The sequence below is a fragment of the Lontra canadensis genome, unplaced genomic scaffold (genome assembly GCF_010015895.1).
Source record: "Lontra canadensis isolate GAN:19392208 unplaced genomic scaffold, GSC_riverotter_1.0 scaffold12, whole genome shotgun sequence".
Taxonomy (NCBI): domain Eukaryota; kingdom Metazoa; phylum Chordata; class Mammalia; order Carnivora; family Mustelidae; genus Lontra; species Lontra canadensis.
Window position 1 is genome coordinate 19,831,248 of NW_022631006.1, and position 13,963 is coordinate 19,845,210.

At 37.5% G+C, this 13,963-nt stretch overlaps 1 protein-coding gene across 1 annotated transcript in view; it reads right to left on the minus strand.

The window, feature by feature from the left end:
* Nucleotides 1-13,963, minus strand: part of KNL1 (kinetochore scaffold 1) — a 72,584-nt gene that overhangs the window by 36,616 nt on the left and 22,005 nt on the right. Inside the window, exons 6-9 of the mRNA XM_032856833.1 lie at nt 7,059-7,111; nt 6,758-6,791; nt 3,810-3,847; nt 410-462 (exon numbers count right to left, since the gene is read on the minus strand). Of these exons, the coding sequence (XP_032712724.1) occupies nt 410-462; nt 3,810-3,847; nt 6,758-6,791; nt 7,059-7,111 (178 nt within the window). The remainder of the gene's footprint in view (nt 1-409; nt 463-3,809; nt 3,848-6,757; nt 6,792-7,058; nt 7,112-13,963) is intronic.

Sequence of the window (13,963 nt, forward strand, 5' to 3'; positions counted from 1 at the left end):
GGGTTCTCTTTGAATGTTAATGCAGTGGCTTTATTTGTAAGGAAACAGTCTAACTCCTTGCTACTCAAAGTATGGTCTGTGACCTAGTGCACTAGTATCAACAGGAGATTGTTAGAAGTATAGAATCTCAGGGCCTGCCCTAGATATACTGAAAAAGAAACCATATTTTAAGAAAATCCTGCATATGCCCATTACAGTTTGACAAGTTCTGATATAAGTAATATATTTCCCTATTATTTAAACTGGCAATGATTGAACTGTCCTTAGTTTAACTGAAAAGGTAGGAAGTTTTCCAGTCTATGCTGGTCTACTTGAGTAAGTAATCCCTAAATCATGCCACAACTATTAATTTTTTTGTGTGTTAACTATAAGGGAGAATAAAATAAAAGGCATGTGCATGAACTCATACCTCTCTCTGTTGCATCTGGGTCTGAATGGGAGCACAAAGCAATGTGTTCATCCCTATTGAAAAAGAGGAAAAAACTACAGTCAATAACAAAAAAATATATATCACCAAGAGCCTGAGTTTTCTTTCCTTATATTGTTCATCATTTATGAGTATTTATGAAGTTTATTTTAATAATATCTTTTTTTTAAGATTTTATTTATTTGAGAGAGAAAGACAGAATGAGAGAGAGAGAGCGTGAGAGGAGAGAGGTCAGCAGGAGAAGCAGACTACCTGCTAAGCAGGGAGCCCGATGTGGGACTCGATCCCAGGACTCCAGGATCATGACCTGAGCCCAAGGCAGTTGCTTAACCAACTGAGCCACCCAGGTGCCCTATTTATTGAAGTTTTATCAGTTAATAAGCCCTTTATAAGGACTTAAGTATTAAATTTCATTAAGACTTCTGATTGACCCTTGGGGTACCTGGGTGGCTCAGATGGTTAAATCACCAACTCTTGATTTTGGCTCAGGTCCTAATCTCAGGGTCTTGAGATCAAGCCCTGCACTGGGCTCCACATACTGTGGGGAGTCTGCTTCTCTCCTTCTCCCTCTGCCTTTTACCCCATGTCCTCTCTCTCTCTTAAATATTTTTTTTTTTTTTAATTTGTCAGAGACAGAGGGAGAGAGAGTGAGCGAGCACAGGCAGACAGAGAGGCAGGCAGAAGCAGAGGGAGAAGCAGGCTCCCTGCCGAGCAAGGAGCCTGATGTGGGACTCGATTCCAGGACGCTGGGATCATGACCTGAGCCGAAGGCAGCCACTTAACCAACTGAGCCACCCAGGCGTCCCTTAAATATTTTATTTTTTTAAAAAAGACTATTTGAGAGAGAGAGAGAGAGAGAGAGAGAGCGAGCGCACAAGCAAGGGGAGGGGCAGAGGAAGAAGGAGAGAAGCAGTCCCTACTGAGCATAGAGGCTGATGTGGGGCTTGATCACAAATCCTGAGATCATGACCTGAGCCAAAGTTAGACATTTTACCAAGTGAGCCACCCAGGTGCCCCAAATAAATCTTAAACAACAACAACAACAACAACAACTTATAATTGTCCCATTTTAGGAACAGAGAGATCTGTGATTACTGTATTCCCTATGTGACTGAAATATTTTTAGGATGTGGTGATTTTAAAGGGGGAATTTTAAAGGTGGAAAGTTTGGACTACTTTTTTACCCCTTTACTTCTTTATTTTTATTCCCTAGATAGTATAGGTTACATGGTAAAGAGTACCAATTCATGAGACTGAAATGTTAAAGTAAGATTTTTTTTTTTTTTATTTGACAGACAGAGATCACAAGTAGACAGAGAGGCAGGCAGAGAGAGAGAGGAAGGGAAGCAGGCTCCCTGCCGAGCAGAGAGCCCGACGTGGGGCTCGATCCCAGGACCCTGAGACCATAACCTGAGCTGAAGGCAGAGGCTTAACCCACTGAGCCACCCAGGTGCCCCTAAAGTAAGATTTTGAAGCATCTTTTATTCTATCTTAAAGAATCCAGACGTCACCGTGATGAGATGTGCATTTTATAAAAACAACTCCAGAGAAGGAGGAAAAAAGTAGATTTAAGAGAAGATGAACCAATGAGGAGCTGTTGGAATAGTGCAGATACAAACAGGAAAAGAATTTCTGTTTGGGAAAAAGAAAATGAGAAAGAAAATAAAGGATTAGACTCAGGATACTTTAGAACTGAAATATAAAGATTTAGGTAACGGATGGACTTTGGAAATAAAGAAGGGACTGAAGATGCTGCAATAAAACAGGAAATACATTTTATAATACTTAAGCTTACTAAGGCAAATCTCTAAAACATTTAAAAAAGTTTTTATTTAAATTCCATTTCATTAACAGCATAATATTAGTTTCACATGTACAATACAGTGATTCAACACTTCCATATAACACCCAGTGCTCAGCACAAAAATCTTCGGAACATTTTAAAGAGTTAATGACAATCTTGACTGAATATGATGAAGTAATTATGGGTCTTTTGTTAAAAATCTTACTTATATAATAAGCTTTCATTCATTTATTCAACAAATACTTACTCAGTACCTATTATGTGCCCCAAAACTCAACTCCCTGCTACGCCACAAAGAACAGACAAAATTTCTGGACTCAGAGTTCCTAGTTCAATTAAAGAGCCAGAAGTAAACACAATGTGATAAATTCTACAAAAGACTGAGAAATAAAAGGGGTATTATAACATTATAGGACAGAATGACTCCTTGGTTTTGTCAGAAAAGGCTCCATTTAAGCCAGTACAACTTGATGATTTGTGGTGCCAGTCTGTGAACTGCTTGTTACCAGTTCATGAAGAAATAAGGAGACCATAGCCAATGTAAATTATGTGATATTTCCTTCATCAAGAAAGCTTTGCTATGAAAAAAATGTCAGATAACTAAACAGTAGCTTACTGCCATAGTTGATTTATATTCTAGCGCAAGCTCCTTTTCTGTCATGGATTATAACAGTTTGTGGACTAGCTACTTTGTTTTTGTTTTTGATTTTGTTAAGATTTTATTTTTAAGTAATCTCTATACCCAATGTGGGGCTCAAACTCACAACCCTGAGATCAAGAGTTGCATGCTCCACCAACAGCTCCAGGCACCCTGGACTGGCTACACTGAATAGCACTGAGGTTAAGTACGTGCAAAACTAGGTTAGGTGAAAAATGAGAAGATTGATAGGCAACGTGGAGTAGGAAGGGCACCTCAGAGAGAAAAAACAGCATTTACAAATGGATACACAAAAAAAGTCGACATGGGGATCTATAAATACTTCCTCATGGGATAGAATAAGATATCTATAAAGGACAAGAGATAAGGTGGGAGAAGTCAAGTCAAATTTTTAAAGAGCTTTCAAAATCTATGCCAAAGAATGTGGGTTTTATCCTGTAAGGAAAAAAGTGTCATTGAATAATTTTAAGTTGGGAGGTAATATCAGATTTAGAAATATGTAGAACGGATTATAGGGATAAGAAACTAAATATAATAGCCTATGAAAGAATAATGAATAATAAAGATTTGAACTCAAACAGTGGCAGAAGGAATGGAGAGGAGGTAAAAGATTTGCAAGATATTTAAGACAAAGAATAGAGAGTAAAGACAAATGGATATGGGGAATGAGGAAAAAGTTCAAAAATGACTTTAGTTCTGACTTGAGTGAATGAAAGACTGGGAATCCAAAATAAAGAAAACAAGTAGAACAGCAGGTCTGGCAGAAATAATAGTAAGTTTGTGAAATTTCATACTGAAGATTTTGTATAAAGAACAGAGCTATTTACATTTTTTCTCATAGTTCTTTTACACATTACTTTGTATGAAATTTGGCTGAAGAGAAAGTTATGTGGTAAGAAAAGTATTCTGGTCATACTCACCAGTAATCTCACAGTAGTTATCTTCTGGATTCTTACTCCTAAAAATTAAAAAGTATTTTAAAAATCTATACCCCAAAGAATTACCAAGAATCACAACATTTGAAAGAGTAGGGAAGGTGAAAGGTTTTTCATAGAGTAACTGGCAGAAAAATATGACATCTGTAAAAAGACTGATCTAACTCTGGCAGAAAAAATTACAAGGCAGTTAAAGGACCCTTTTCAGATTGGTCTTAAGGTTTTGTCAATTTCAAGGTACTATAAAAATATGCTTAAAATATGCTTTTTTAAAAAGAACAACCTACAAAGCAATTCATTTTCTAGAGGTTTAGCCTTTAAAAAAAGCAAATAAAAGAAAACAACCCAAATATCCATCATCAAGGAGCTGACTGAATGTTGATGCAAACATTTAACAAGTTATGAAAGACTGAAGTATATCTATATGTAACAACATAGAAAGTGCTATAAGACATTAAGTGTTCTCATTTTTGTCTTGTTAAGAACAAAAACTAAAGATAAATATGCACTTGGATATACATTTAAGTTTCTGCAAAGACATCTAAAATTATCAGGGCCACTGAATGACTTAATCGGTTAAGCATCCAACTCGATCTCAGCTCAGGTCTTGATCTCAAGGTTGTTGAGTTTAAAGCCCCATGCTGGGCTCTACATTCAGTCGTGGTTAACTGTGAGGAGCTTAGGCTCCTCACAGAATTTTCTGAATCAGTATATAAAAAGAATTCAGAATTTTCTGAATCAGTATATAAAAAGAATATTTTTTCCAGCTCAACAGTAGTCCATTACATGGAAAATTTATAATTTATTTAACCAGTCCCTTATTGATAGATCCTTAGGATCTTTTACATCATTTGCTATTTTTTTAAAGATTTTATTTATTTGACAGAGAGAGAGAGGAGCACAAGCAGGCAAAGCAGCAGGCAGAGGGAGAAGCAGGCTCCCTCCTGAGCAGGGAGCCCTAAGTGGGACTCAATCCCAGGACCCTGGGATCATAGCTGAGCCAAAGGCAGACCCTTAACCGACTGAGCCACTCAGGTGCCCGTACATCCTTTGCTATTACGATTAACATTGCAGTGAATAACCTTATATGTTCATCATTTTAAACATTTACAAGTATCTTGAAATAAATTCCTGGATGTGAAATTACTGATCAAAGGGCATGTGTATTTGAAATTTTGAATGATACTGCCAACAGCCTTCTTCAATTTATATCCACTAGCAATGAGTGACTTTTTACCTATATTCTTTTTTTTTTAAGTTCTATTTATTTATTTGAGAAAAAGAGGGAGTGTACAAACAGGGGGAGGGGCAGAAGGAGAGGGAGAAGCAGACCCCCTGTTGAGAGCTGACTATGGAGCTAGATCCCTGGACCCTGTGATCATGACTTGACCTTAAGTCAGAGGCTTAATGGTTTGAACCACCCAGGTGTCCCTTACCTATACTCTTAATTGATTAGATGAAAAACTCTATCTCAATAATAACCTAACTTTGTATTTCTCTTATGATGAATGAAAATAAGCATCTTTCCATTTGTTTAAGAGCAATTGGTATTTTTTTTTTTTTAAGATTTTATTTGTTTATTTGACAGAGAGAGATCACAAGTAGGCAGAGAGGCAGGCAGAGAGAGAGAGGAGGAAGCAGGCTCCCTGCTGAGCAGAGAGCCCGATATGGAGCTCGATCCCAGGACCCAAGGATCATGACCTGAGCCGAAGGCAGAGGCTTTAACCCACTGAGCCACCCAGGCGCCCCACTAATCTACTTCTTTACTATAGCTTTCTTTTCTGGATATTTCATATAAACGGAATCATATAAAATGTGGTCTTTTGTACCTGGCTTTTTTTTTTTTTTATACTTAGCATAATGTTTTTCAGACCCAACCTTGTTGTTGCATGTATCAACTGTTTATTACTTTTTATTGCTGATAATATTTTTTGTGGGTATATGTCTTGTTTATCCATTCACCAGTTGATAAATGTTTGGATTATTTTTTTTTTTTTTTAAAGATTTTATTTATTTTTTTGACAGAGAGAGACAGTAAGAGTGGGAACAAAAGCAGGAAGAATGGGAGGGAGACCCAGGCTCGCTTCTGATCAGGGAACCCGATGAGGGGCTTGATCCCAGGGTCTTGGGATCAAGGCCCACATTGGGCTCCCTGCTCCCAGGCGCCCCGGTATTTATTTTTCTATATATTAATATAATAAGAAAAACTAATGAAAAAAACTGAAAACTTGGTTTTATTGTTTTGTACTAACTTGTATTCAAGGAGTTTTTTGTGAAAGTAGAGTGTTTCATCATTCTGTTAAAAGGATAAGCTATATAATGTACACACTTAATCAGAGATAGCTGCATATTAAATTCTGCAAAGAATCTGTTTTCTAAATTAATCCTAAGTATTCCACAAAAGGGTCACTGAAATTTTTTAAAAAGACTATTAATTTAGAAAACATCGCATTTGGGGTTCCTGGGTGGCTTAGTCTGTTAAGCATCTGCCATCAGCTCAGGTCATGATCTCAGGGTCCTGGGACTGAGCCCAGTGTTGGGCTCCCTGCTCAGTGTGGGGAGCCTACCCGCCCCCGCCGCCGCAACCCATGCTTGTGCTCTTTCTCTCTCAAATGAATAAATAAAATATTTTAAAAATAAATTAAAAAAAAAAAAAGCAAAAAACACTGCATTTGGAGCGCCTGGGTGGCTCAGTGGGTTGGGCCTCTGCCTTCAGCTCGGGTCATGATCTCAGGGTCCTGGGATCAAGCCCCGCATTGGGCTCTCTGCTCAGCGGGAGCCTGCTTCCCCCTCTCTCTCTGCCTGCCTCTCTGACTACTTGTGATCTCTGTCAAAAAACAAGTAAACTCTTTAAAAACAACAACAACAACACTGCATTTGATAGAAATAAAGAGCTTTTAAAATATAATTCGAATCACATTTTCTTTACTTACTGTATAAACAGAACATTTTCTCCCACTTCTGTTTCTAAAAATAAAATAAAAAGTAAATTTGTTCAAGGATATACTGATAAGGCATTAGAAAAATTGCATAAGAACATTAACAACAACAACAAAAAAACATTAACAACATTTAAAAAAAAGAAAATTACTAACTATCCACCTTACTTCCTGCCCCCATAGCTCAAGCTATACTTTTTACGCAATAAGACAGTTTTACCTGTTACCTGGTTAAATAGTTACAGTAAAATTTAACAGAAAACAGATTTGGCAGGGCTAGCAATAACATATTTACCTGCAGTTTCTGACTTTCTTACTATTTTCGTATGAGATTCTGTCTGGAATACTCTAGAAAAGAAAATAAAGATTACTGAAAATCTGCAATTAAAAAAACAAGATTTTATTTATTTATTTATTTGGGATGGGGGCACAAGCAGTGGCAGGGCTGGTAGCTGGGGGGGAAGAGGAGAGGGAGAGGGACAAGCAGATTCTCTGCTGAGCACGGAGCCCAATATGGCTTGAGGCTGGGCTCAATCTCAGCCTCTGAGATCACAACCTGAGCCGAAACCAAGAATCTGACACTTAACCCACTGAGCCACCCAGGTGCCCCTGAAAATCTGCAATTTTTAATTAGAACCCTATGGTGTTAATTTATAGTGTGTTTTGAGATAAAGATAACTGATTTCAGCTTCCTCTTTGCTACATCATGTACTATTAATATTTCAAATGCCAAAATACATTTACATTAAAATCTGTTTTTTATGAACTGACAAAAATCATTTTATCCCTCTCAAAAACCTAAAATATTCACTCTATTCAACAAAACGTTTCTTAAGCACTCATTATACACATGATGCTATATACTAGAGTCTGATACATGATCCTTGATCTCAACGAGTTTTCACTGTATGTAGAGAGCTGAAATAATAATTATATACATTACTTCACTGACTTTGGTTATTAACAGTTCAGATAAGGTGGCACTGAGTCCAGAGGAAAGGATCTCTTTTGATTGGGATGATTAAGCTTTTGGGGAAGCAGCATTTGATATCTGCCTTGAAGAATCTGGCTAGTTCATTTTTGTTCTAATATTAAGTATCATTCATTATTGAGAACCTATTCTTTTTTTTTTTTTAAGATTTTATTTATTTATTTGACAGAGAGAGATCACAAGTAGGCAGAGAGGCAGGCAGGGAGAGAGGGGCAAGCAGGCTCCCTGCTGAGCAGAAAGCCTGATGCGGGGCTCGATCCCAGGACTCTGAGATCATGACCTGAGCCAAAGGCAGAGGCTTAACCCACTGAGCCACCCGGGAGCCCCCGAGAAGCTATTCTTAATAAGAAAGAAATTTTAGTTCAATTACAGGGGTGCCTGCATGGCTCAGTCAGTTAAGCATCTGCCTTTGGCTCGGGTCATGATGCACGGTTCTGGGATCCATCTCCACATCAGGCTCCCTGCGAAGCAGGGAGCCTGGTTCTCCCTCTCCCTCTGACACTTTCTGCCCTGCTCATGCTCTCTCTTTCAGATAAAAAAATAAAATCGTAAAAAAAAAAAGAGAGAAAGAAGAAAATTTAGTTTCAGTTATAAAAAAGCAGTGGACATTTGCGTACATACTATGTGACAAGCACTCTGTTCTTTAAATACATTTTTAATGATTATAACAATTATTGGGGCTCCTGGGTGGCTCAGTGGGTTAAAGCCTCTGCCTTCAGCTCAGGTCATGATCCCAGAGTCCTGGGATCGAGCCCCGCATTGGGTTCTCTGCTCAGCATAGAGTCTGCTTCCTCCTCTCTCTGCCTACTTGTGATCTCTGTCAAATAAATAAAACCTTTTAAAAAAGAATGATTATAATAATTATCATGTTATTTTGCAGATATAGATACTGAAGGTCGTAAAGGTTAAGTAACTTCCAGGGTCATATACCCAACAAGTGGCAAAGCCAAAATGCAAACCCAAATCTGTCTGATTTCAAAACCTGAGTTTATAACTACAAACCAATACTTGAAACAACTTTTCTTCAAATGATTTACAATAGAATAGAAAGCTTTTTATTCAATATGAGCAGTATCAGTAGTTGGTCCTTTAATAAAAAAAAAAACTTAAAATGAAAAATCTTATCTGAACCCAACACAGTTTAAATATTAAAAAAAATTAAGGGGCCCCTGGGTGGTTCAGTAGGTTAAAGCCTCTGCCTTCGGCTCGGGTCATGATCCCAGGGTCCTGGGATCAAGCCCCACATCGGGCTCTCTGCTCAGCAGGGAGCCTGCTTCCCTTCCTCTCTCTGCCTGTCTCTCTGCCTGCTTGTGATCTCTGTCTGTCAAATAAATAAATAAAATCTTTAAAAAAAAATTAAAACACATAGTGGATTTTAATTTGCACATTTTTTTTGTTTTTGTTTTTTTTAATTTGCAAATTTTTGAATGTCAATCTGAAGTCTTTACTTTTGAGAGGATCTACTGATACAATTTTAGTGTATTTATAAGGTGGAATAAACAAAGAAACTTTTTTTAAAGATTTTATTATTTGACAGAGGGAGAGAGAGAGAGCGCACAAGTGAGAGGAGTGGCAGGCAGAGGAAGCAAGGAGCCTGACGTAGGGCTGGATAACAGGACCCTGGTATCACGACCTGAGCTGAAGGCAGATGCTTAACCAACTGAGCCACACAGGAGTCCCAACAAAGAAACTTTCAAGTAATATGAACAAAGAATCCTTCTAGATTTTCATGAAAGATTTCCCTGTGGTTGTTTCAGCCATACCAAATTTGAAAGAATTTTTAAAAATAAACTCACCTTTATCAAGTTTTCCCTAGCTGTTCCTTACAATGTTCACAGAAATAACTTTGTCTTTGAACTAATTTTCATCAGTTTATGTAATATTAAATTAAATTATGCAATTATAACAACTTCAACTAGATAAACAAGACAAATACTTCTTGGTAAGCCTATCAATCGATTCTCAGGATCTGAAGTTTATGGACAGGAAAGAGCATTCTTTGTGCTGTAGATATCAGTATATTTTATTTTATTTTATTTTATTTTATTTTATTTTATTTTATTTTAAAAGATTTTTATTTATTTATTTGACAGACAGAAATCACAAGTAGGCAGAGAGGCAGGCAGAGAGAGAGGAAGGAAAGGAGGCTCCCTGCTGAATAGAGAGCCCCATGTGGGGCTCGATCCCAGGACCCTGGGATCATGACCTGAGCTGAAGGCAGAGGCTTTAACCCACTGAGCCACCCAAGTGCCCCAGATATCAGTATATTTTAGAAGGGTAATGGAAAATATAGGTTAATTCTAACAATTCAGTGAGGTGGGAATTATTAAGAGAGTTTTACTATGCTTGTTTCTACATCTAGAATCCTATAGTTCTTTTTCAATTAACCTATTTAACAAAGATAATCTTTTGAAACACTACTCATTGTTTAATGACACTATTTGTGATAATATTATAGTGTTAAATATAATACAATAGTGTTAAATATAATAGTGTTAGATTGACACTATTTGTGATAATATATACTATCTTATTTTGGCCATGCAGTAACACTATGAGATATGTAAGGACTATTATTTTCATCCTAAAAAAAGGAGGAAATTGATGCTCTGTTAAATGACTTGAACTAGGGACTATTTAGTAGTAAGTTAGAATTGTTCCAGTTTTTTTTCGTTTTGAACCTGAAATTCAACACCCCAGAGCCATTTTAAAGGAAAGTAAGTATAATGAATAGATTATATCCAAGGAAAGAAAAGGGTGGACTAAGTTTAGTAGTATTTGGGAAAGTTTATCAGAGTAAGTGGAAAAACCAGTAGACTAGGAATCAGGAGACCTATTTTACAATTGTGGTTCTGTCACTACTTACATTACCTTGGGAAAGTCATATCATGTCCCTGGCTTTAATTTTCTCACTAAAACATAGAGTCTGGACTATACTTCCTTATTTAGTAGGCTCCAGGCATGGAGCCCAATATGGGGCTTGAACTCACAATACAAGACTGAGATCAAGACATGAGCCAAGATCAAGAGTCAGATACTTAACCAATTGAGCCACACAGGTGATCCTACTTATTTATTTTTTAAATATATTCTTCTTATTATTATTTTGAAAGAATTTACTTGTTTATTTGAGAGAGAAAATGAGTGGGGGTGAGGGGGGGGGGAAGGATGCAGAGGGACAAGAAGACTCCCGGCTGAGCATGGAGCCTACAGCAGGCTCACACAGGGTTGGATCCCAGGACTGCAAGATCATGACCTTCGCCGAAGTCACATGCTTAACCAATTGAGCCACCCAGATGTCCCATAATTTATTATTATTATTTTTAAGTAAACTCTACCTCCAACATGGAGCTTGAACTATGACCCTGAGATCAAGATCAAGTCGCATACTCTACCAACTGAGCCAGCCAAGCACTCCAGGGTACTTCTCATTGTAACATTCCATCATCAAAAACACAAATTTGAGTAGAAAATGCTATTTTCTCATATATGTATATATATGAGAAATGGATAAACAGGATAAGAATCCTATGCCAGTTACTCCTATTGTTTCCAAAGTTCCCTGTTGACTTCCAGAAATGTTTATTAGCCAAGCTCATTATAAAACAAACCAAATAAACAGAATAAACAGCAAATCTTAAAAAAAAAAAAAAAAGGAAAACAGGAAGAGAAGCATTATAATAACAATCAGACAGGGCACTTGGGTGGCTCAGTTAGTTAGGCCACTGCCTTCGGCTCAGGTCATGGTCCTGGAGTCCTGGGATCGAGTCCTGCATTGGGCTCCCAGCTTGGGGGGGTAGTCTACTTCTCCCTCTGACCTTCTCCCCTTTCATGCTCTCTCTCACTCTCTCTCTCAAATAAATAAATAAAATCTTTAAAATAAATAACAATCAGGGGCGCCTGGGTGGCTCAGTGGGTTAAAGCCTCTGCCTTCGGCTCAGGTCATGATCCCAGGGTCCTGAGATTGAGCCCCGCATCGGGCTCTCTGCTCAGCAGGGAGCCTGCTTCCTCCTCTCTCTCTGCCTGCCTCTCTGCCTGCTTGTGATCTCTGTCTGTCAAATGAATAAATAAAATCTTAAAAAAAAAAAATCAGACAGACCTAGAAAATACAGTCTAATCCTACAAATAATAAGGGTAATGAGAGGAAAAATACCAACAATGTGAAAAATACAAGAATATAATGATTAAGAATAGTTTGATGAGAAATAGTCCAAAGTCTGAGCCCTACCTCTTAAAAAGTATGGGAACTTGAACAAGCTACTTAAACTAAGCCTCAGTTTCCTTATTCATAAAATGAGATATGACTGTTAGGATTCAATGAGCAATGAATGCATATAGTAGCATACCTAACACTGTAAATATTCAATAATATTAGCTATTAATAAAAAATCAAATTTTGACATATATAAACCCACTTTCAATGATTTGACACAGGTGATCTTACATTAAAATGATCATTCCAATATGATAACTTCAGGGGCACCTTCCTGGCTCAACTGGTAACATGTGATTCTTGATCTCAGGGTCATGAGTTCAAACCCCACATTGGGTGAAGACATTACTTAAAAATAAATACACTAAAAAAATATGATTATTGAAATGACATAATTTTTCTGGAAAAATAATTCAAAAGAAAGGCACATTCAAGATCCTCAAGATCATCAAGTTTTCAAAAATCTAAGAAGAAGGGGTGCCTGGGTGGCTCAGTTGGTTAAACATCTGCCCTTAGCTCAGATTATGATCTTGGGGTCCTGGGATCCAGCCCCATACCAGGCTCTCTGCTCAACCCTCCCTCCCCCAGCTTCTGCTCTCTCTCTCACTCTCGTACTCTCTCTCAAATAAATAAATAAAATCTTAAAAAAATTTTTTTTTAAATCTAAAAGGAAAATAAAAAGCTCTTAGAAGTTGCTTCTAGGAAGGAGAGAATATTTAAAATATTCTCAGCACAGAGCCCAACATGGGGCTGGATCTCATGACCCTGAGATAATAACCTGAGCTGAAATCAAGAACTGGATGTTTAACCCAATGAGCCACCCATGCGCCCCCACTGTATTTATTTTTTATTGTACTCTCTTGAGGCATTGATGAAGGTGTTTTGCAATGACCTGAAAATCCAAAGATGCCAGACCAGAAAAGCCCTGATAGCAACAGAATGCCTAGAAGATGACATTCCATGTGTCCCCTTCCCTGCCCATGACCATGGGATGAACACATACTGACCTCCACCCATGATGACGTGTTGCCTGCTGTCTTGTACACACACCCCTGAATCTCTCCTCATAATAAAACTCTAGGTGTCCATCTTGTAGGCGGAGAGGTCAGTTGTTAAGGTTTAAGCCTGCCACCTTCCCCAGCTGCCAGCACTCCAAATAAATTTCTCCCTTTCTCTTTTCCAAACCTCTGCCTCTTGAGTTATTGGCTTCTCTTGTGATGAGTTTACCCAAGTTTGTTGGCAAACCCAGACAGGAGCTATGCTTTAAATTTGTCCAGCCCTCTCTGGCTTCCCTAGGGTGAAGGAGTTGGCTGCCACAGTGAGCCAAGGTTCACCCATTTGTTTCCTGAGTTAACAGCTGTGGTAAATAGGTAGATTGATAGATTTGGTAACAGAACAGCCTAGAAACAATGACTAATTCATTAGTGAGAAGAACCTATTGCATCTAGGTCTGAGTCAGATAATACATAAAATCAACATGAATATCTTGGTATACTATAAAGCAAAGAAGCTATCGAAGATTACTGGAGTTATGTCAAAAGGTCAGAAACTAATCTGAAGAGATTTCACTCATCAAAGATAGAATAATTTGAGTATCAATAAAAATACTAACTATAACAGATTAAACACATTAAATACGTTTTTAAATTCATGATTTAGATATTTAGACATTTAAGTAAAGATATTTGGAAAAAAGTCCTTATTAGTCAACTTTAAAGGATACTAGGAAGCAAACATATTATATTGAAACTAGTAAATAAAGACACCCCTGCCCAAAAATTTAACATGCCTTTCTTATATGAATCATAATTCAGAAATAGAATGAGATTATTATCAATTAGCAAACTCTAAAGAAATACAATGATCATCAATGGTTGTTAACATCACAAAAAAGATAACTGATAATCAAGTGCTGTCTGATGAAAGCACAGGAAGAATTCTTGTGGAAAACATTTGGTTTAAGGCAAGTCAAGCATTCCAGATAGAGTAACCAATT